The sequence below is a fragment of the Gambusia affinis genome, linkage group LG05, assembly GCF_019740435.1.
Source record: "Gambusia affinis linkage group LG05, SWU_Gaff_1.0, whole genome shotgun sequence".
Lineage (NCBI taxonomy): Eukaryota > Metazoa > Chordata > Actinopteri > Cyprinodontiformes > Poeciliidae > Gambusia > Gambusia affinis.
This window is the reverse complement of record NC_057872.1, coordinates 24279868-24302659: the sequence shown is the minus strand read 5'-3', so window position 1 is coordinate 24302659 and position 22792 is coordinate 24279868. Positions and strand designations below refer to the sequence as shown.

The following is a 22792-nucleotide window of genomic DNA, read 5'->3' as shown; positions in this document are numbered from 1 at the left end:
GTTACTGTTTTACAAACTATCCATGTTTCAAATTCCTCAACAACTTTAACCTTGACTCATTTGCTATGTTCTTTGGTCTCTGGGGGCTTCACAGAACAGATTTAGGGTGCATTCACACCAGCCATGTTTAGTCTGCTTTAATTTAACTCCAGTTTGTTTGCCTTGAATTTGTCGTTCATTTGGCGAGGTGTGATTGAGCTATCAAACTCTGATGCAGATCAAAAAAGCTAACCGGTAAGCCTACTTCTCAATTTAGTTGAAGTGAACTCTTGTGATTTGAATACATATGTGAATGCTAAGGGGACCAGAGACCACTTCAAAAGCAGGAAGTGGATGAAAGTGCACAGAGTTCTGGGTAAATACATCCAAAACAAGCATGTAAGTCTAGTTCTAGCAGAAGAAATGGGTCATGGTCTTTTACCAACTACAAAAGAGAAATGCTACAATCGCTATTTTCTGACACCATTTCATTTTATTTAGCATTTTGTGAAGACAAAATTTAAGCTCATTGGTTTCTTCAGAGGTTTTCATGTCGCTATCTTCAGTGGTTCTTGGTACAATGCCGCCACAAGCAAGGGCAGAGGAAACATGTTTGGTTAGTTTGACATAGTGCAGGTAAAGGTGAATGGCACCAACTGAAAATGAAACAAATGTTGCAATTTTCATCCTCAATCTTGTCCTAATAGTTTTCACATTTGGTAGAGTACCTGACTATCAGGTGTGAAAACACCCTTACACTGAGGTTAAACTACACACTGACAAACTGTTTATTATTTAAACAACTTTGAAAAGGAACTTGGTTTTTATTTTCTAAGGAGTGTCGTAAGAAAAGGGTCCAAATACAGTACAGATCAAAAGTTTGGACAAACTTTCTAATTGAACTCAATTAGAAAGTTTGTCCAAACTTTTGGTCTGTACTGTATATGCAAAAAAATTAAAACTGTCTTCCAGAAAATGTAAATTCCCACTCTGGATATTTTAAGGCAATTTGTTTAAACATGTTTGGAAATTTCTGCAAAAGTCAGACACAATGCATTCATTTTAGTCTTATAAATCAAGTATTTCCCTTTCATGAAGTCTCATTTTCAGATCTTTCTTTCATGAGGCATATAGATTATCTAACTCTCCAACTAAGAAAACACAGCTGCAAGTTTTGCAGCACGGATCCGTACACAGGGGGGGTCAGAGGACGGATGTTGGCCAGTGAAGGGGGTGAATGGTGTCCCCTACCGGCCTCTGCTCTGAACTTCAAAGGAAAAGTCCTGCTGAGTTTGACAGACATAAAGAGGTTATCAAACTCAGCAGGTGGAAATGCTTATTTTGATGTTATATGCATTTGGCACAGCAGAAACCAGTGAAAAGGCTTGAATATGCGCCAAGACTTTTCAACACATCCTCTTATGAAAACAAATGATCATGTTCAGGCACAGAAACTTAACGGAAATGTGGAATGGCATGACATGCAGCCATCGATCTCATCCCAAAAGTGAATGAGAGCATGCATGAGGTCTGTGCATTTGTTGATCTGAGTGGCACATCTGTTCAAACCTGCATAAGTGCAGATAAAGCTGGAACTCGAACAGTGTCACTGGAAATGGCACAGCTTGTTCCCAAATACCTGCTGGGATCAAGAGAAAGGAATCTGCAAGCAAATACGAACAAGTCTGAACTGGATACAAAAAGTGGGCTTGAGGATTCAGGGGTGGCATTTAGTGCAAATACAGTTGATTTATGATTAGATGCAGAAACAGCAGAGAAGGAAAGCCTTCATTTTGGGTTTTATTCTTTTATTTTATGACAAGATGGCAATATATATCATGTATCCTTCTCTCATGCAGCAAATGCTGAGCAAGAGGTTGGCTAAAATGTGGTTGTTTATTTTTTGGAAGGTCCTCATTGAACTCTGAAAAAACCCAGAAACCTCATTGAACCCAGAAAAAAGTATTTGTTTGATTGTTAAAGTTAATGCAATCACCACAAACTTAGAAAACAAACAGTGGAGGTTGCTTTGTTTTATAGTCAAAATACTTTGAAAGTGAAAAGGTCATTTGACACCCCTCTGAGGTGAGAGTGTAACTGGATCTATGTCATTTTAAATAATACATCAGTCTTAAATATTTGATGAGAGAAACAAGCCAAGCAAGTGAAAACATCTTTTCTGAATTCTTTATTTACTCAAACTTGGAGGTTACACTGACAGAGAGCAGCATTGTGGGCTTACATCATGAAAAAATATCAAAGAATGCTTTCGTAGAAAGTTGTTGCAAAAAGACTGTCAGCTATGCATGAAGTCAGTTTATTGTCCACTCTTCTATGAAGTACAGCAAGAACTAACAGTCAATATGGAGTTAGATATTAACAATTCTGCCCATGTGCAAAGGAATTAGCAGATACCTTGCTGTATATGAATCCATCATTTATTCAGTGCATTATTGAAATGAAAGACAGTTGTGTGTGTTGCATCCAAACCCAGCAACAAAATGTAAAAAAAAATAATAATAATCAGGAAAAAAAATTTAATGCAAAACTAATGAGGATAAACAGTAGTAAAGCAGAAAAAGCAAAACAGAAAAAATATATTTGTTGTTTTCTGAAAGATATACTCTTGGTGACTGAGACATTTGCATAAAAGGAGTGTAAAGAAAATAAAGAAAGGAGATGATCTACCTTCCCTCTGTTTAAACCCCTCTATCCTGAACATGACAGCAAAACATTATCAGTAACTTTCATCTTCTTTCCTTCCTCTGGTACCACCAATCATTTACAACCTTAATAACCACTTTTCTTTATTCAGTGGCAGTCTCCTTGACCTTTTGCATGACATTTTCAAGGTGCTCGCGGACCTGGGTGGCGTACGGGGAGAGCAGCTCTGTCAGCTCCTCCAGCTTGCTGTCCATGGAGGTGCTCAGCTCCTTCATGCTGCTTTCCAGCTGGGTCCTGATGGTCTCAGCCTGGGTCTCCAGGATGGTGGAGATGTCCTTCAGCTTCTGAGAGGCGGTATCTCTGGCCTGCTCGATGTAGGGCTCAACGTTCTCCTTCACGGTATCTAGGTTCTGGTTGGTGCGGGACTGGATCTCAGTCATGTAGGTGGACACGGTGCTTAGGGAGAGAAAGAAAAAAGGGGACCGTTTAGGTTGCACGCGAATGGAAGCCTGATTCAGACAGATTGCTGAAAACCAACTTACTCTCTGATGTCATCAGTGTCTTTGATCAGGCGCTTCCTCAACTTTGTTGCGTAGGCGGTGATGCGGCCGCGGACGTCATCCGTGTTCTGCTCAGCCATGGTCTTGAGTTCATTCAGGTACTCGGTGCTGCGTTCCTTGGCATCTGTCATGTCTTTCTGCAGTCTGTTAGCCAGAAGCTGGAGATCCTCAGGGATCTGGCCTGGGGAACCTGCGCTGTAGGTAGCCAGCTTGCTCTGGATGCTGTCTCTATATGTTGAAAACTCACTCATGGTGTCAGTGATGAGAGTTCTGGAGAAATCAGACCAAACATCAGAATACTGTGGTCCCAATGGCAGAGAATAACATGCAATCAGAAGACATCACTCACTCCAACTGCTTGCTGAGCTCAGGGACTTTGAGGTTCGCCAGGACTCCATCAGCTTGTTGGTTCAGGTCTGTGATGTACTGCACGAATCGTTCCACACTGTTCTCCATGCGGGTCAAGGAGGTCTCAGCCTGTCGCACAACACGGCCATTGCAGCCTACAGTGGACGTAAACACAAAGGATTAATAATTAGCAAAAAAAATTTTGCAACATATGTTATGTGGCAAAGCAACACAAAACCTACCAGTGATGACTGCCAGAGCGAGGATCAGAGCTACAGCCTTCATGGTTGCTTAACAGAAAGATACACCTGGAATATAAACAAAAAGTATTCAGAAATTACAAAAAGCAGCAGCTAAATTCAACAATTCAGAATCACATCAAGGCGAACAGCCATTAAAATTTTTTTTATTATTATTTCATTTTATTTCCTCCTCGCATCACTCACCTGAGAGGTTGAGCTTCCTTCGTGCTCCCAGGATTGTGGCGGAGGGTTTTTATAGTCCCAGGGTGCCGCTGCTGTTCCGCGTGGAACGGGTGGGGTGAGAGGAGGAGGAGGATGGGGAGGTTGATGGGGTGAGTGATCGCTCACGCTCTCGCTCGCGCGTGCGTTCATGGCGTGATGGTGATTTGTCTGCACAGATCCGCGTGTCTTTGCACGCAACGTGCCACCACCGACACAGCGTCCGAAGTTCTCAGCAGTTTGCGAGGCTTGTTATTGGCGCTGACCGAGCTGCGTGGCTCTGACACGAAAGCAACAAGGTGAAAGTTAAAACCTGCAGCGGGATGATTCATACTATCTGCAGCAGAATTTTCTGCGTCGCATTTTGTCCTCATAAAATTGACAAGGTGTTAATTAATTAGATTAGAGTACAACGAGAAATACTGTATTAATCCCAGAATGTCAATTATTTTGTTACAGTAATATATAACACGAATGATTGTAAAGGTTTAGAAATCAGGGGCGCAACCAGAGCTGGATACGGGGGCAAATCCCACAGGCTGACTAGAAATTGCCAGCCCTTTTTATTTTGTTGAGTATTTTTGGAAAAATAGGAATAAACACAAGTTAGACTAATGAAATAGAAATTTGAAATGCATTGTCTAAGAGTAGTAAATCAAACTGTAAACAAACATTTGTGTATAATTACTTACATATTTACAGTTGAAGTGAAATGTTATTAGCTGCATTTGTTGTACAGTGAATAATTCAGTAGGTTAAATCTAATGTAGCCTAATTGTCATGTGAAATGTAAAAAAACATGAGAAGCTGAAAAAAGGACTAAGCTACACCTTTTTGGAATTAATGAGCTAAAAAACAGTGATCTAAGTTATATCTAAGAGGTTTTTTTTCTTGTTTTGCACAAACAGGATTTATATTTTTTATATTTGTATGTCTCTACATTTTATCCAGAAAGTCAGTCTGAATACTTTCTTTGCTGTTCTTTATTGCAGGTTTGTGTTAACTGGGTTTTCTTTCTCTGATTGTTGACAAATCAGTTCTCAACCAAAAGCATTGTCTAACACCAGGATGTAAAGCAGCTTTCCACATCTACATTTTCATTCAAATCACCTGCATTAGCATTTATCCCCACAAAGAGATAACACAACCACCTCCATCACAAAGAGCTCCTTTTTTATGCAGTCTCATCTTTCAAACAGTAGATATGTGATTCTCCAACAAATAGGATGTCCTGATGGCATAATGTGCATGTGTAGACTTGTGGGATGGAAATTCCACTGTACAAAAAAAGGATTAAAATGAGTAAATCAGGGAACATTAAGTGTGGATGCCATGGAATAAAATAAATGCTACGAAATCAGCTTTACCTCAGAGAGTGTAGGAGAAAAGTAAATTGCAAAGTAAAATGAGGTTTGTGGTTAAACATGCTAAGCAGTAAATATTTGTGTTGTTGCACAAACGTGTCATGGACTGTGTTGCTACTTTGATTATAGACATGCTTGGGTTTTTCAGTCAGACAAGTCTATTATTTTATCGCTCTAATTAGAGCCTTAGAACATTGTTGTTGCTTTTGCTGCCAGATACAAGTGGAACAAGAAAAGACTCAAAAGCCATACACAAGAATTAAATCTTTAATGCATAGCTGAAGTGATCTGTTACACATTTTGAAAGAGAAACCAAATTAATCTGTGGTGCTTTGCAGTCATAAATTCATCATCAGAGAAGCAATAAATGGTTTTGGGTCTGTGGAACCCAGACTGCCTATGTGGCCACGTTTAAACATCTTTGCCCTTTAGAACTTGACCTCTTTGTTGTTAGATTTTTAAGTTTCTGTTTAGTGTTATGTTCACTGACATCCAATTTACATAGGAACAAAGTTTAAATATGTTGTTCATGTAATTGGTGTGAGGCCATGGGAACAGGACTGTGTGATAACTGAGTGACGTCACTGTAACTATCCATTGATTGGTTAAGTGTAATAAATAGCCTGACTGTATTCTTTTTTTAAACGAGGTTTTATTGGCTCTAGTCGAATTTATTTGATAGTTAATTGACAGGAAAGTGGATAATGAGAGAAGGGGAAGACATGCAGCAAAGATTGCCAGGCCGGGAATCGAACCTGCAACAGCCACATCGAGGACTAAGGCCTCCATATGTGGGTTGTGCTTAACCCCTGCGCCTCCACATGACAGCCAGCCTGACTGTATTCTAATGAGAGAACTTATTTACTTTCCTTGAAATGTGATAACAGCAAACATAGCTAAAGCCCTTTGATCCTAATGTTCCAACACAATAGTGATTAATGAGGGTTTGGAATGAGGAGTTGTGTCACACAGAAATCATGATGATAACCAATCTATTCCAGAAAGGGAACACATTGAAAAAAAATCTTGTTTTTAATCTCTGGAGCACATTAAATGTGGTAACAATACCACCAGAAAAAGACAATGTTTTCTGAGAAAAGTTCTTACAGTCCAAACCTGCTTCAACACAAAAAAAATCAAATAAATTTGGTGCCTGTATTGTGTAGATGGAATGTGCTACCTCTAGCACACAACACACAAAGAAGTCAGAGTTTACTCAGGCAGATCATTTAGGGTTGACTGCTCAGTTTTGTTTTTCAGGGGCTTTCAGGACAAAAGGCAGTACAGAAAGGGAAGTGAAAGGGACAGATTCAAGAAGACATATGAGGTAATACAGTGAAAATCTGACAGAGTCATCCAATCTGCAGATGCTTCTTCTTTTGCTCCAGGAAAACACCAAATGTCTGATGTCAGGGGTCGGCAGACAGAGCACTGAATGAATGTAACCCCGATGAATGTGGTTTTTGGCTGATGGGATTTTAATCACCGAACAAAAGGGAATTTGTTTGGATGTGTCAGTAATATTATTACAGGTTAATTAGAAGCACATGTTCACTTTAATGTACGTAGATAAACATATTTTGTTTTCTGCACAGAAAGCTGGAAACACTTTGATATGGCAAAAATGAACTCAAAAAACCTCTTATCATCTGATTCTGACTCAGAGGTATCAGCTGATGGGAGTAGAAGGAAATCAAATCTTAGGAATTGCTGAGTTTGTCATTGTTTTGACTCAGCTAATGTCAGGAGGAATATATAATCAACAAGAATGAAGTGGAAAAAACCATCTAATGTGTGAAAGGTTGTATTTGGGTATGCATCTTGGTGCAAGACGAGGAAAGATGTTTCTTTAAGTTAGTGCTAAGGTATATATAAAAAGTCTTCTGTCCCTTTTAAAACATATATGTACTGCTATAGAAGATATAGGGATAAAACGTGGGAATGATTTGCATCCTTTGTTTCCACTATTCAAAAAAGAAACATTAAAAGTAAGGAAACACAATTGTGTGCGTTAGCTAATCCCATTTCTTTATTTTTGCAACAAATTCCTAACTCTTAAATTTTTTCAATTTATGTCATTAAAACCTGAAACTTTATTTTACTTGTTGTCTTATTTGATAGACCAACTCAAAACAGCACATAATTGTAAAACAAAAGGAAACTTATGATTTTTGAACATTTTTAGAAATAAAAACTTGAGTTTTTGAGTGAAGTTATAGCAATTTTGGGGGGGGCTTTATCTTTTTACCAACTTTGCACATAATCTTTTACACATTCTTTGCAAAATAGGTCAAATTAAGTCAAATTAGAAGGTGAACATCTGCAAACATTAATTTATAAGCCTTGCAGAACATTCTTGATTGGATCTGGTCTGAACTTTGGAAACATATTCATGTGTTCAAACACATGAATATGTTCAAACACATGAATATGTTTTGGTCTGTTGTAGCCTAAGAATTTCTTTGCCATCCATTTAGCTACATCCTTCTTCCCATCAACTTTAACTGGCTTCTTGTTCCTGCTGGAGAAAAGCTTTGCAGTTAGATTTCCAACAAACATTATGTTTTAAATATAAGCCAAAACATGGATTTTGGTCTCATTTCTCACAAAGCACTTTCTTCCACATGCTTACTGTATCCATGCATTTGTGACATTAATGTGTGTGACCCAGAACCCAACTGTGTGTCCCCTTGTTAGGTTTTCAACCTAAACGAGCATCTTAAAAAGGCTAATGTGGAATGTCAGTGCTGCCTAAAATTGGCAGAAATGAAAACCCCATAACCTGGGTTTCCAAACAAGTGTTATTTGGGTTAAAATGTATTGTCTTATTTCTTGTTTAGTCTGTGGAGGGTTAACAGTGTTTTTAGGTCTTGTAGCAGCTGGGGGCAGAACAGAGGAATGTTGTTTGCCACTGGGTAAGTCAGCGTGGGAGTAATCTTCCTGAAGGTTTGGAGGCACGAAAAGAGAAGTGATTTAGAACAAAAAAACAAGGAAGGATCAGGATGTTTTTACGAAGATCCAGACTTGTGGGTGAAAACAAATTTGAACATGCCCTCCACAGTACACAAAAGAGAATCGTACGAGGGCGTGGAGGAGGGTGTTGGGGGAGCGTTTGTAAATGGAACATAGAAAAAGCGTGTTACTCAATTCTTTCTAAGTTTTCATTAATGTCTTTACTTGTCATTGATGTCTAGTGTTAAGAACAAGCTGTTTTGTTATTTTATAAAATTTGACAATTTTTTTAGGTGTTAAAGCAGGTTTCAGGATTCAAAGTATCACTGACTAAACTGAACACTTCAGTTTAAAATACACTTTATTTTATGCTAAGACCTCAGTCTCCTTACCCTGCTTTAATTACAGATTCTTTAATAATAAAAAAGGTTTTGATATAAAAAAAAATATTTTGCATGAAATAATTGCTTTACTAAATCCACTCAGATGGTCTGTTTTGAATATGCCTGTCTAAAATTCACAACTCTTTGCCATTGCAGCACCTACAGCGCCTGACAAAAGTGTTGAGAATTTTATCCTGTACTTATAAAGAACCCCACAGAAAGTAGTGTCACTTCAGCCTTTGCAAAGAGGGAGAGTCTCAGTGGTGCCTCAGGACAACTCCAGCTTGTCCCCCTGCAGCAGCCTGGTTTTATTGAAAGCAGGGTGGGGGTCGGTCATAAAACAGAAACTTAAAGATAAGGAGTAGAGGGGGCTCTCTGAACTCGCTGAAACTGGTTTCTCCAAGAATAGCATGGTCCACCTCACCTTGTCTCCAGCTTAGAGTAGAGAGACAAACCTATTCATGAGATAACTATTTGCAAAACTCTGACAAAAAGTATTGGCAAAAGGACCATGGTAACGTTTGAGGAGCAGTACTAATCCACAGCTCATATTGACAGGAAAACTACTAGTAATTAGGAAGAATTGTCTGCAATGAGACACTTTACAGTCTAATACACGTCACACATTTATGTTCTTTTAAAACCCTTCCATAAAATGGAACATAATAACTAAATAAGCACCATTAAGTAAGAATTAAATATAAAGGTTTTCTTTACCTTTCATTTCCCATAAGACCCCAATCATTACCATCTGATCTTCAATATAGGTGTAATGTTAAGACAATTCCTGTAAAATCTCACCTTTATGCATAATTTTTACAGAATATTTCTTTGCTTGTTTATAAATGCAACAGTTGCTGTTGTTTTTATTTTGTTTTTTATAACCCTTTGGCATATTCTGTCTTTTTTGTTCAAAGTCTGGAAAATAAAATATTACAAAGACATTTTAAACTTCAACCCATTTCATAAACAAAAATACACAAGAATCTCAAGTTTCTTTTGCTTTTGTTTTATTTTCATAAATTAGGGAGCGGACACCTTGTGGTCACAGACCAACATGCTTTTGTTATGTATCACCTTTTTGACACTATTACATGAACTAACAACTGTAGCTTTTCCAAAACAGGTAAATTAAAGTTGTACTGCCATGTTTCTGGCATCCGGGAGAAAATTCTGTTTTATTTGAAGCAGTTTCTTTTAGTTCAGAGTCAGCTGGAGTTTGACTTAGTTGGCCTTGATGTAGGATTCATAGAGGGAGGTGAGACGAGTCTGGAGGTCCTGGGCATAGGGGTCCAGCCTCTCCCTCAGGTTGTCTACGTATGGGGCAGCAATTTCCTTCACCTGCTGGGCTCTCTGTGTGAGCTGGTCCTGGACTCTCTCGGTCACGGGAGCGACTCTCTGCTTGAAGTCTTCCAGGTGCTGGTCAACCTTCTGCTTCAGGTCGTCGGTGTAGGGCCCCAGGTGAGTCTGCAGCTCCTGCACACTCTGCTCCAGCTGAGTCTTCAGCTCCTCGCTTTTCTGGATGACTGTGGTCCTCAGGGTCTCAGTATCCAAACTCTCGGTGTAGGGGGCCAGCTCCTGCTTGAGCTGCTCCACTCTCTCCCTGATCTGGACCTTCAGGTTCTCAGTGTAGGGCTCCAGCTTCTCCCGGGCGTTGTTCAGGTCGGTGTTCAAGCGATCTCTCAGATCTTCTGCCTCTTGGGTGACTCTGGTGATCAGTTCCTGGGCTCTGGGTGGGAGCTGCTCCTGCAGGGTGACTGCATACTGGCTGGCTGCTTCAGCGCCGTCGGTGAGACGGGCACTGAACAAAGCGACAGGAGACAGTGAGTTTACACTCTGCAAAAACTAAATGAAAGCCATGCTTCATGTGATGGTGTATGTCTTACCTGATATCCTGGCCAAACTGGGACTTTCTGATCATCTGAAGGGTGTCATCAGCTGTCTGGGTTGCTTTGCCGACATAGTCCCAGAAAGCATCAGTCATTACTTCCAGCTGTGGCTTGGGAGCGTCAGCGTAGAAGAGGTTGGCATTGCAGCCTGTTGGACGGATAGAAGGACAACTTGAAACTACGGCAGCTGTCTGAAGGTATAATTCAGTCATTAACGAGACTTTAAGCTTCCTTTTGATTTGCCCCCAGGTTACTTACCGGTGAAAACGGCCAGGACGAGCACAGCAAGGACCTTCATGGCTCTTTGAAGCTACAACAAGAAAAAAAAAATTAAAGCATTTTCCTTCAGTAAGCTTAGATGAAAAGAGCTTAATCAATTTCCTCTTCTTACCTGAGTTTACAAGAGTGTCTGTAAATCCGCTCAGTTGTGCTGGTGTCGAAGTAATGAAGCTCTGCAGCTTATATAGTGAATTTGGACAGTAATGATCCCAAAGTCCAAGAGGTAGTGCTTTGCTGTCACCTTGCCTCACCCTTCTATCACTGCTGATATTTTGTAGCAGACAATCTATGTAACAAGTACAGGTCCCTTCTGTCCCAGCAATGTCATTTAAGTATTGGTTTTATCCTGTACATTTACCACTTTAAGAGGAAATGATCAATGTAAAATCAAGATTACACTGTTATTGCCTAAAAATGTGTTTGTGCTTCATGATTACAACAGTAAAACTAAATCCATAGTGTTAACTCTGTTTGACCTTATGTTCATCTGAAAACCTTCAGTTTTTACTACAGAGAGAATCCACAACATTACTGTCACTGAATTCCAACTTCAAGTAGACATACAGCATATTTCTGTAATCTTTATATTGTGCCAACAACATTCAGGGCAATTAATAGTTGTTGCTTTTGTGTCATGCCAATGTTCAGCAGTCCTGCATATCTGTCTGACCAAAGGTTAGTGCATTCAGGCGTCGTCAGCCTCTGAGGGACAAAGTAGCTTCTGCTTCACTTAGACGAGTCAAAGGTCAATTCTCATAAACACATTTTAGAGTTTTCTTGATTTATGAGTCTTTTTCACTTAAAGAACAATATAAGGCCATTTATAGTGTTAAAAGTAACAAAAGTGCACCTATCCTTTGAACTTTCTAATGTGTTGTAAAATTGCGACAAGAAACTTGAGTGCATTGTATCTTTCATTGGGGTTTTATGCAAGAAACCAATGAGAAGTAGCACATTTTGAAGCAAAAGGAAGTGGACTGAAGCTCCTTTGAGGAGTCTTTTCTTCACTTTCTTGTAGACGGCATCATTAGCGGTGTTCCCATTACATATGCGCGCCAAACTTCGTCGATATTCTGCTAAGATTGGAAAATCACAATTTGCAATTGTGGTGTTTTCATTAAATAAGGAACGCAATTAAAATCACATAAAAATATGCATCGCCATCATCCTCCTGCCACTTGATTCCAATTGATCAATGAAAACTCATCTACTTTTGAGTCTTCGCCCAGGTGATAAACAAGTTATTTACACTCCTCCACCATCTCCACTTCTTTTCCACAAATGGAAAGAATATGGCACAGCTGCAAACCAACCAAGATATGGCGATCAGCCAAGAAATCCATACATTGATTTAAAACACAATTAGAAGAATCAATCATCAGTTGTGCTCTCCACAAATCTGAAAGCACATCTTTGTGGAGAGAAGAGAGCCATTGTTGAAATAAAGCCAAAAATCTCCAGTTTGCCGTTTGTAATAAGCTATGAAGGATGCACAGCTAACATGTAGAAGAAATACTCTCGTTAGGTGAGACCGAAAGTTAACTTTTTCTCTAATATGGACAGACAAGCTGATTAGAGCTGATAAGTAAGTAAGTAAAATTTTCCTTATAACACCTTGTAAGATCGCAAAGTGTTAAGAAAGCTAAAGGAGAGGAAATCTGCTAGAGGCTACAGAAGGCATGAGACTGGGGCGGAGCATTATGTTCCAGCAGAACACTAACCTAAATATTTTTGGGACAAAGCTGTCCCAAAGTTTTGTTTGGGTCTAAACTTATCCTACCTTATTTCCCTCACACGCATTTAAAAATATCTCCTTTAGTAGTCAAATCAAATCAAATCAAAATTAAATCAAATTTTATGTGTATAGCACATTTCAGCAACAAGGCATTTCAAAGTGCTTTACATCAAATCAAACACAAAAACACAATGCAACATAGAATCAACAATCAAAACACAACATCAAGTCAGATTCTGTCAATAAATTTGCAATTGATTACGTTTCAAATACGACTCTAAACAAGTGGGTTTTAGTTGAGATTTAAAAGAAGTCAATGTTTCAGCTGTTTTATAGTTTTCTGGAAGTTTGTTCTAGATTTGTGGTGTATAGATGCTAAATGCCGCTTCTCCTCGTTTGGTTCTGGTTCTGGGGTGCAGAGCAGACCAGAACTCAAATAGAAATGTCCAACAGGTATCTCCTGAATAAATAAAAGAAAACCCTTAAATGAGATAAAAATCTTCATTATTTATTTAAAACTTAATTCCATTTAGAAAATATCCACCATGAATTCAAGTGGCTAAAATTAAGAAATAAACAATCTAAGTGGATCAATCTTGATAGCGCTTAATTCGTGAAGCTTGACCTGAAGACAAATTCCAGAAGTCTAACAGGGTCATCTTAAGTTATCTAGTGACTGGTAGTGCAGGACGATGTTGACACCTTAAAAGCTGCACACTTCTAAAGCTTTCTGCAAACAGTTTAGGGAGGAAGTGAAACTATTGAAAATCAAAGCAGATTTTTCTGTATATATTTTCCATCTTTCAGCAATTCAGTGAAAATATATCTAAAAAGAAACCAGCAGATATAGAAAAAGAGCTGTTGTGACAGCATGGCAGGGACTCCTGGACTTTGGGCTCTTGACTACAACAGTCATCTGACTTCTATATATACACACGGAAGCAACACTGAGACACAGTTACTAACACGGTTAGCCCTGAAAGATACACACGCCCCAAAGCAGGTGAGACAAGCACTGCGCTTCAGACTACATATTTACAGCAAAATCTAAAATTGTTGATGTAGCCTTAATAGTAGGAATTGCTTATTAAATATTAATGTCTTTCAGCAGGTTGAAGTCATGAAGGTGTTTGTGTTGCTAATCGCCGCAGTGCTCTCTGGTAAGATGATCTCATTTAAATTAAAAAATTTGAAAGAGTAATAATAAAATAAACAGGGACTTACAATAATAACAATAAATAAATTAATAGTGATAAAATAAGTTAGATCTGAAAATAACCTTTATTGACATCTTTATTTTGGAAGGCTGCAATGCCAACCTTTTCTATGCTGATGCTCCAAAGCCAAAGTTAGAAGTGTTGACTGATGCTTTCTGGGACTACATTGCCAAGGCCACACAAACAGCTGATGATACTCTGGAGATGATTAGGAGCTCACCAATTGGACAGGAAGTTAAGTAAGTTGCGTGAGGGAGAGTTGGAGGGGGGAGGCTTATGTCCTGCAACATGTTACACAATCATAGATATTCTGACAGTCATTTTGTTTTGTTTTGGTCATCTAGTGCTCGCTTGACAGAGAGTGCTGACTTAGCCAGCAAGTATGCTGTGACCCTGCAGGAGCAGCTTTCCCCCGCAGCCGAGGACTTGATGAACAAGATCACCACAGAGGCTGACATGCTGAAAAGTGTGCTGACCCAAGAGCTCAGCTCTGTCAGAGGCAAACTGGAGCCCTACACAGAGAACATGAAGGCCCAGATCCAGCAGAGGGTTGAGCAGCTCAAGCAGGAGCTGGCCCCCTACGCAGACTCGCTGGACTCCGATGCGCTGAGGTCCACCTTGATTCAAAAGAGCGAAGAGCTGAAGACCAACCTGGAGCAGAGCGTGAAGGACCTACAGGCTCAACTGGGGCCCTACACAGATGACCTGAAGCAAAAGGTTGACCGGCACCTGGAAGCGTTCCAGAAAAGCGTTGCCCCCATGACCGAGAAGGTCCAGGTAGAACTGACCCAGAGAGCCAGTCTGGTGAAGCAAATTGTGGCTCCCTATGCTGAGGACCTGAGAGAGAAACTGGACCCCTATGCTCAGGATCTCCAGTCCCAGCTCATGTCTCTCTACCAGTCATTCCTCGAAGCCAACTAAGTCATCTTCAGTCTCTGCAGACATAATTTAACACAAACCATATGGAGGATGAACAACGAGATACTGATGTTGTACTGTAAATGACACCAAACTGTCTGAATATCCATGTTATATTTATTGCTGAATACTGAAAAAACAAGCAAGACCCTGCACTTGTCCACATGTATATATATACTGTTTATTCTGTGTTGTGGAAAAAAAAACTGTGAGCATTTTTGTAATTTCTTTAAGTTATCTAAAATAAAAATACCACATAAAAATGTCTGAACTTTGTCCATCTGTGTATAAATGCAATTTTATAAGAGACTAATGGGAAGATATTTGCTCTTCCATAAATCACAGACCTCTCATTAGCCACAACAAAGACATGTGCTGTGTTTTTCCCAAGAGGCAATAAGTATTTTGACTTTATACACTTTGCCTCAACATGTTTTGGCTTGTATCACAGTTTCGCCTTGGAGTTTCTCCACAGGCTCCCTGTTGTTTTTGCCATGAAAGCTTTAGTGTGTTATCACTAAAAAAATCTTACTCAAAAAGACGTGATGGACCAACACCATTGTGGGAGAAAGTAAGATAAGCAAATGTCTTCACATATAAAATATTTTGGTAAAAATACATACCTAATTTTCACATTACATGCTTGTTTCGATGCTGTTTTAGATTGTGCAATCTACCCTTTTCTGCTTTTAGTTCAGGCCTTCACCTCCATGCTTACAGTGCCAGCATCCAACGTGGAGGGTTAGAGTCCAGCAATGATAGAGCAAACATGCATGCACACACAACACGTTTGTTCTCCAATACCATCAAAAAACATATTACAAAATATATTTCACAATGTTGTTGAAATGTTGTCTTGTTGGCAGTTTTGACAGGAAGTTTTACACATTTAGTTTTTTACATATTTTCACACAAAAAGCTGTAATTCTTGATTCCAGGCTGAGAGCACAAACATTTTAACCAAACACAGTAATTTGTATGAGGTAAAGATAAAGTTTGTGTTTTTTGTTATCTCTGTAATCTGTGTAATTATCCGAAAATGTTAGCTCTAGGGAAATTCTAAGAAGCAAGAAGCTAACTGAAACCCTATGAGGCTCTGCAATGGCAAATCTTATCTTCCATTTTCATGTTCCAGCCTGTTTTATTGCTGATTAGAGCTGTTCGTGCTGCCTTATCAGTCAATGTGAGGCATTAAGAACTTGGTCCAAATGGCCACGGTAAAGGCAGCTGTTGGTACAATGAGAAGTTAAAAAATCTGGGGCATAATGTGAGTTTTCTAGAACATGATGCGACATGCAAAAAAGAAACTTGGTTTTATTTTGGTGGTGGTAAGAAGTCATTACTTGTGAATTAGTTTCAGTTTTAAAGTGACCCAGTGCCATTAAAGACCGGGAAGGGTTGTAGATCAGTGGTTTGTAACAAACGCTCAAACATTTTCCCCTTTGTCTGATTTTACAAGACTTACAAGCAAATAAACCTGAAAAATTGAGAAGAGCGAAAACAGAAACTCAACTGTGCATCCTAGTGGCAGTAAAATATATTACCTTTTCACATTTATAAAGCATTAATGACAATTTGCAAGAGATTACAAAAAGGAGAACAAAAGCAGCTATGAAATAATATTTTGAAAGAAATCTTAGAATTAGACAAATGTTGTTTTTGATACAAAATGTACTAATGACCCAGTGAAAAGGGATGGCAACAAAAGGGGAATTCAGTCTTATATGCCACGTCACCTTTGCTGTGGATTTCATTAAAAAGAGAAAGCCAATTTAAAGGCAACCATTTGAAAAGATGGACACTAAAAAGAGGATAATAGTAATTTCGGTTTAAAAGACATATATCATTAATTCTAAAGATTTGTTTCTTCCAGTTGTGGTCAGACAAGCTATGATGACTTTCTTTACGACAATCAAGAAATGTGTATAAAAGCATCAAAGACAAAATAATAAGCACAGCAGAGAATGCAGATGAAGGTTGCTGAAAGGTGATCCATCCATCCAGCCATCCATTTTCTGTTCATTCTTGTCCCTAATGGGGTCGGGAGGGTTGCTGGTTCCTCTCCAGCTACGTTCCGGGCGAGAGGCGGGGTTCACCCTGGACAGGTCGCCAGTCTGTCGCAGCTGAAAGGTGATGTATCTGCATAAACCAATAACAAACAAGGCAAAAGTAACTTTAGATTTAAACAGTGACGAGGAATTCTACAGAAATGCCAACTGAGTGCAGCAGCTCAGATACTTAACAAACTGACACCATACTCAGGGATTTAAAAGCACTCTCCAACACACAGGCGCCTTGTGATTCACCATAGTTTTAAATAACTGATTGCAAAACAAACTAATTCAGAAGAATGAAATTTTGGTAACATTCAGATTATATGCTGTAATTTCTGTGGCTCTGATCAGCATTGATACTCAAAAGTCAGTTGTTGTTAGTAGCCAGTTATTTCACGTTAGTACCTTCATTTTTCTTGTGTAGCAAGAGTACTTTGTATTAAGTAGCTTTGTTATAGTTCTGTAAATCTCACTTTTCTCCACTTAGAGTTAAAATAATTATGTTTTGTTATCATTCGTACATAATTAGTTACCAGTTTGCTTTCCACTCATAGGTTTAGTATTCACACCCCAGAGACGAGAAATTTGTTAAAGTGTGTGAGACAGAGCTAACCTTTCTTTAACCCTTAAAACATGTTCTTTGAAGATGGTCTTCTGAGGGATTCCTTAGTCGTAAAACTGTGTTTGTTTCTAGTCTGTGCCCCCTACATAGAGATTCCTTAGTTGTAAAACTGTGTTTGTTATGTGTTAGTTCCTGGGGGCTCCTAATCTTATCAGCACCAGCCCCCTTGCTTTTGTTTTATGTTAATAAAAGGCAAGTTCTACTGCAGAGTTTCAGAACACATGGTGAACTGTTCTGAGGAGCAGTTTTCTGTGTCTTCCCCTTCTGCAGAAGCTTTGTTGAAAACTCATAAACGTTGTCTGTGGTTCTTAGGTAAACAAAATAGTCAGTCAGTCAGTCTATGTGTGGGATCGCTGTCAAAACTTCCTCTTGATCTCTCAACATTTGACACACCACCTGAGTACCTGTGTTAATTGCTAAGGTTGCTGTTGTAGATCTTTAAACTCAAAATGAATAAAAGGATTTAAAGTTATATTTTCTCTGTTCATGAACCAGCCCAACAAGTTCTTATTTGGTTTTGCTAGATGAAGCACTATGTCCTGTTATATTGTACTATAGTTATTCAACAATTGAGACTGATTCTACAGTTTAACTTAGCATTTGACTGCAGAGCTGGATTCCCATGATTAAGGGGGAACCTCTTAAATCGGTAGAAGGTGCTACACTGCCACCCCGTGTTGAAATTGTGGCAGAGCAGCTTAACCTAATCAACTCTAACTTTAATCTGAAGTTACAATTAAGTAGATTTAGTTCAATTGTTAACAAATTTGTCAGCCACATTTGTCAGAATAGTATTATTGCACTCTCAACCTGATGTCACATTTGTGGCTCTGAGCCCTGATTTAAAAGATAGTCATCTTCAAACCCATGACCCGCTGTGCCGTATGGATGTAATTGCATGATTATTGGATGAGAACTCTGCAATCAAAGCCAAAGTCAAGAGATAGTGGTTATCATCTCTCATTTTACATATTCACATTATTTTCGAAAATTTGTAAATATATTATAGTGGCCCATATTGCAATGCTGACCAGTAATGAGAAACAACATGTTATTTATTACATTACAGAGCTGAAACATTTTAAGATAAAAAAATTGGTAGAAATACAAACAAATAGTTTAAAGGGAATCCACAAAATTGAAACAGTTATATTGTGCTCAGAGGTCAGTTTTTGAGATGGCCACTGTTTGTTTTTTCATGCCGCTGTATCGCTCTTCGGGAGGTTTTCACATAATTCTTCAACCCAGTAAAGGTGAGTTTATCTAATGATTATCTCTAAGTTTAGCAGATGTGCAGTGATAAAATCAAAATAATCAATAAATATTGTATCATGTTTATTTGGTGCTGTGGAGGTGATTTTTCTGTGAACCAGTCATTTCTTGTAAAGTCTCTGGTACTGAATGTGTCCTACTGAAACAGGAGGGAGATGGATGAAGGCAGAGAAGAACCTCACATCACCTCAGAGTGTGCTCTCATTTATGAATCCAATCAATCACATTTATTTTATAGTCTCAGTCACCTCTTTAATGGTTTATTACACCCATAATGTAGGTAATCAGTTTCCATAAAAGATGTGTTATGTTTTACCTACTTGCATAATATATTGAAACGTGCTAATAAAACTGTCACAAAACTGTAGGGAAGCAGCCAAAGCTGAGACGTGCAATACCTCTACTGCCCTCTTCTGTACAGAGACTGAAAGTACCAAACACTGGTTAAAAATTATAATGTCAGATGTTGTGGAGTATGAATGGATTTCTTTGATCAGACAGAATAAAACTGGAAACTCAAAACAGGACTTTCCATCTAAAAATTAAGAAAAATAAAGGGAACAGAGACTTCCAGGGATGTCATCTCTGAATTGTATTATCTCTCTAAGGAAACAGTACTGTGTGTTCACTCATTGCTGAAACAAACAAAAGAGACCATTTCAAATAATTGAAAACATTTTTCCACCTCTAATTTCACATGTATGCTATTTACCTCAATTATTTTGGGAAAAACTGGATTGAAAATGCATTTAAAAGCTGCAACAACCAACTCCTACTAAGCTTCATACGTTTGGACTCATTTAAACTAAGATTTTGCTAAACTACCTTAGCTTTTTATACCAAGATCTTACATCACTTTGGTAAATGTACCCACTCTGGCTTGCAAAAGTTTTGGACTTTTTGTCCATAGTCATTTTGACCCCACAGATTTTCTCGCAGACACATGAAGATTTGATCCATAACTTCTTGCAGTCATTGATCAGTTCAATTAACCTCGAAGCTTTTATTTATACAGGTGTTTCTCAGTATATTACTATATTGTCAAAATTCTAATTTATTTTAGTGACTTTGTTGATATGGTAAATCATGCAAACCAAGTATTATTATTCATACTATGAATGGGAAGCTTTTCATTTGGCTCATTTGTTGGATTTTAATTATCTGTAAGCCATAACTAGCAAAGTGAACAATTGACTCTCTGTGAAATGAATCCATAAAACAGTTTCATTATAAATAAATTACTGAATGACTCTGCATTTTTAAATAATCTAATCCACTGAGCTGTCTCTGTAAAACCTGTTCAACCTCATTCTCACTCTGAGGAACATTAAAAGTCATTCTGACGCCACAAAAGATCAATTTGTTTTACTCAAGCTAAGAAGAAAGTACATCCTCTTTCATTTCAAGGGTTTAATGTACACATTTCATTTACTTGGTTATCATATTTAGTCAAGTCTGAAATCATTAATTAAAAAAGCAGACAAGCAAGTGTTAATTTATCAAACAAAGACAGAGCAAAATTGAAAGTTTTAGAACAACTGAGTTGATCCCCCCCAAGAATAATAATTAAAAGTAGCAAACTACACAAAACCCCATGGGGAGTTCACTTTTTCCGTAACTGTAGATGAGCTCATGTGAGAAGCAGCAGAGGTATTTGCTGGTATGGTAACAATGCAAACAGTTGCCCAGCTACTGTACTGAAAGCAAACACGAGCCATACCGCTTATAAAGAGTCCCGCCACTTGACGGTTACTGTCAACACATTTTTTCACAGCTAATCCTCCTCTGCTCAGTTTCCGAACAGTGCTTGCAGCATTCAGCGTGGTTGAGCTGTCTGTACAAAGGTTACAGAGTATTAACATTGTTTTAGAGTATAATCCCATTGTTAAGTAAAGTGTCTGTCTTCTTTGTGTTTGTCTTCTTAAAATAAGTTGTTGTTCTTGTGACTGTAATGGTTTTACAAGAGAAAGGGAGTCTAACTCAGTCAAATGAGAAAACAGTTCAACCCCAAAAATAGATTGAACAAATGTTCAAGTAAACAAAACAATTTGCAACTGCTTGTTTTGTCTAACTGAGGTTGTACATTATTCAGTTGGTGGAATTTGTTTTTGTAGTGTATGTCTGGTAATTTACAGTAAAATTTACTAGATAAATGTGTTATTTCTTTGAAAACTCACATGTGGCCATATTAAAATCAAAGAGTCCAGTGCCTTTTGTTATGATTTAATGCGTTACACCAAAACAGAAGAGCATGATTGTAAAATGGACAGAAAAATGTGGATACATTATCCACAGCTTGAAAGACGTACCTGAAAGGTGATTCTTCAAAGTATTGGCACAGAAAGATCAATGCAAAGCACAAAGATTTTTATTTGTACATGGAAACAAATGAAACTACATATTCCTTTTTGTCCACTTTGAAAGTATGTTCTATCTTGTGTTGGTCAATCACAACATATTTTCATAAAATATTTTCATAAAATATTTTGACAGTTGTGATTGTTGCGTGACAAAAGGAAACTTTAAATGGTAGGAATGCTACATGTGCAGATAAACATAACATTGAAATGAAAATATTTTATCTTCCGTCCCTCAGTTTGCAGTTGCAATGTACCTTTTCTGATATTATTTTTTTCTTTCTTGACAGGCAAAGAAAGAACACTGGAACACTACCTTGTTCTGATCCCAGATTTTTTATTTTTAGTAGTTACACAAAACTTATTACTAATTGCTTATTACTGTTACTAATTTTTTGTTCAACAGCACTTTTTTAAAAGATTTACTTCATACTAAAAAAAACATGGAACCCTGAAACTCTGAATTATATATATGTATATATATATATATATATATATATATTTTATTATTATTTATTTATTTTTATTTTTTTCAAGAGTGTGAAATATTTAGAAACTACCAGTAATTGTTTTACTTCTGTCTGAACTAGTTTTGTACTTAAACTTTGACTTGAATTTTACAGGATGTTACCTACTGTCCATCCACCTACTACTACAGGCGGCAGGTATTGCACTTTAATGAGAATGTTTTCACAATTAAAGAAAATAACAGGACAATTCATTGTGTAGTAACTAGCATTTTACTAAATGATAGTTACTATAAATTATGTTGTTTGATGATGATTTGGCTTTTCCAGTATCTCAACCACCATCTTTCCACCACCTCTTGGAACGACGGATGACAGGTAGTGGATGACGTGCTAGTGGAAGGAACCAGAAACAAAAGCAAGAGACAACAAATATAAGAGCTTATCAGAAGTTGAATACCACAGGTTTAAAAATATAAGGTTTGCATGTAAGTCTGGCTGCCATGTAATTTTCAGTCATACTGTGGTGGGTCAGACTGTAATCATCCCCAAAAATCATCCTCCTTTGGTTTTCACATGATGATTAGCATTGCCAGTTAATTACATGCAGAGGACTAGCCAAAAAGTCATGGACCTGACAGGTCAAACAGGATCAAGCAGAAATGGAATGTACCAGGAAGTGGTTAATGTCTCATCACTCCTTTTCTTTTATGACTTTTGACTTCAATTGTCGTCTCAAACATAGCATCTCAGAAAACACTGAAGATAAAGATCCCTGGCTTGTGTTACTTGTTTTTCCTTGGACATTCACAGAATTACAAGACTAATGCAATTCAGTCCGTCACAATCACAGGTTTTTATTAATTGTAACCTCGTTAGATACTTACTCTCTAAATGAATCTAAGTATCAGTCCTCATAGTCTCTCTAATGTAATAGTGGTATAAACTGGTCTGTAAGTATCATTTGATTAAGAATTTTAGATATTATGTATCTACTAATAACTATTAATTAGCCCATAATGTTCAAGCCAAGCTTCATATTGGGAGGAAAGATAATTTAGGTGACTTAGAAGGTGACATTGATCCCAGATATAATTTTAGTATATCATCTCTTAGATGTACAGCAACAGTTTCACAAAACAGAGAAAACATCCAGTGACTTCCAGGTGTTTGGTCAAACATGCCTTGCTGATGTCACTGAAGAAAGGGTTTGCTGGCTTAGGCAGATAGAAAAGCAGCAAAGGTATCTAGAAGACACATAGATCCTTTAT

The 22792-nt window shown here is 38.0% G+C and overlaps 3 protein-coding genes across 4 annotated transcripts; 1 reads left to right on the top strand and 2 right to left on the bottom strand.

The window, feature by feature from the left end:
- Positions 1-2152: 2152 nt before the first annotated feature.
- On the bottom strand, positions 2153-4082 carry apoeb (apolipoprotein Eb). The gene is made up of 5 exons (XM_044117984.1): positions 3998-4082; positions 3794-3859; positions 3553-3706; positions 3186-3473; positions 2153-3099 (listed from the first exon to the last, which is right to left on the bottom strand). Exons 2-5 carry the CDS (start codon positions 3834-3836, stop codon positions 2787-2789), a joined length of 798 nt encoding a protein of 265 aa, XP_043973919.1. The 5' UTR covers positions 3837-3859; positions 3998-4082; the 3' UTR covers positions 2153-2786.
- Positions 4083-9704: 5622 nt separating this feature from the next.
- LOC122831637 (apolipoprotein A-I-like) lies at positions 9705-11096 on the bottom strand. The gene is made up of 4 exons (XM_044117985.1): positions 10992-11096; positions 10859-10910; positions 10598-10748; positions 9705-10512 (listed from the first exon to the last, which is right to left on the bottom strand). The coding sequence occupies exons 2-4, from the start codon at positions 10896-10898 to the stop codon at positions 9936-9938; spliced, it is 768 nt and encodes a 255-aa protein (XP_043973920.1). The 5' UTR covers positions 10899-10910; positions 10992-11096; the 3' UTR covers positions 9705-9935.
- Positions 11097-13530: 2434 nt separating this feature from the next.
- Positions 13531-15012, top strand: LOC122831179 (apolipoprotein A-IV-like). Of its 2 annotated transcripts, none has more exons than XM_044117179.1 (4): positions 13531-13617; positions 13726-13774; positions 13920-14070; positions 14176-15012. In XM_044117179.1, exons 2-4 carry the CDS (start codon positions 13735-13737, stop codon positions 14750-14752), a joined length of 768 nt encoding a protein of 255 aa, XP_043973114.1. In that variant the 5' UTR covers positions 13531-13617; positions 13726-13734; the 3' UTR covers positions 14753-15012. The 2 variants fall into 2 exon arrangements, with proteins under 2 accessions (XP_043973114.1, XP_043973113.1); XM_044117178.1 differs by having other exon boundaries at positions 13544-13617; positions 13723-13774.
- The last annotated feature ends 7780 nt before the right edge of the window (positions 15013-22792 follow it).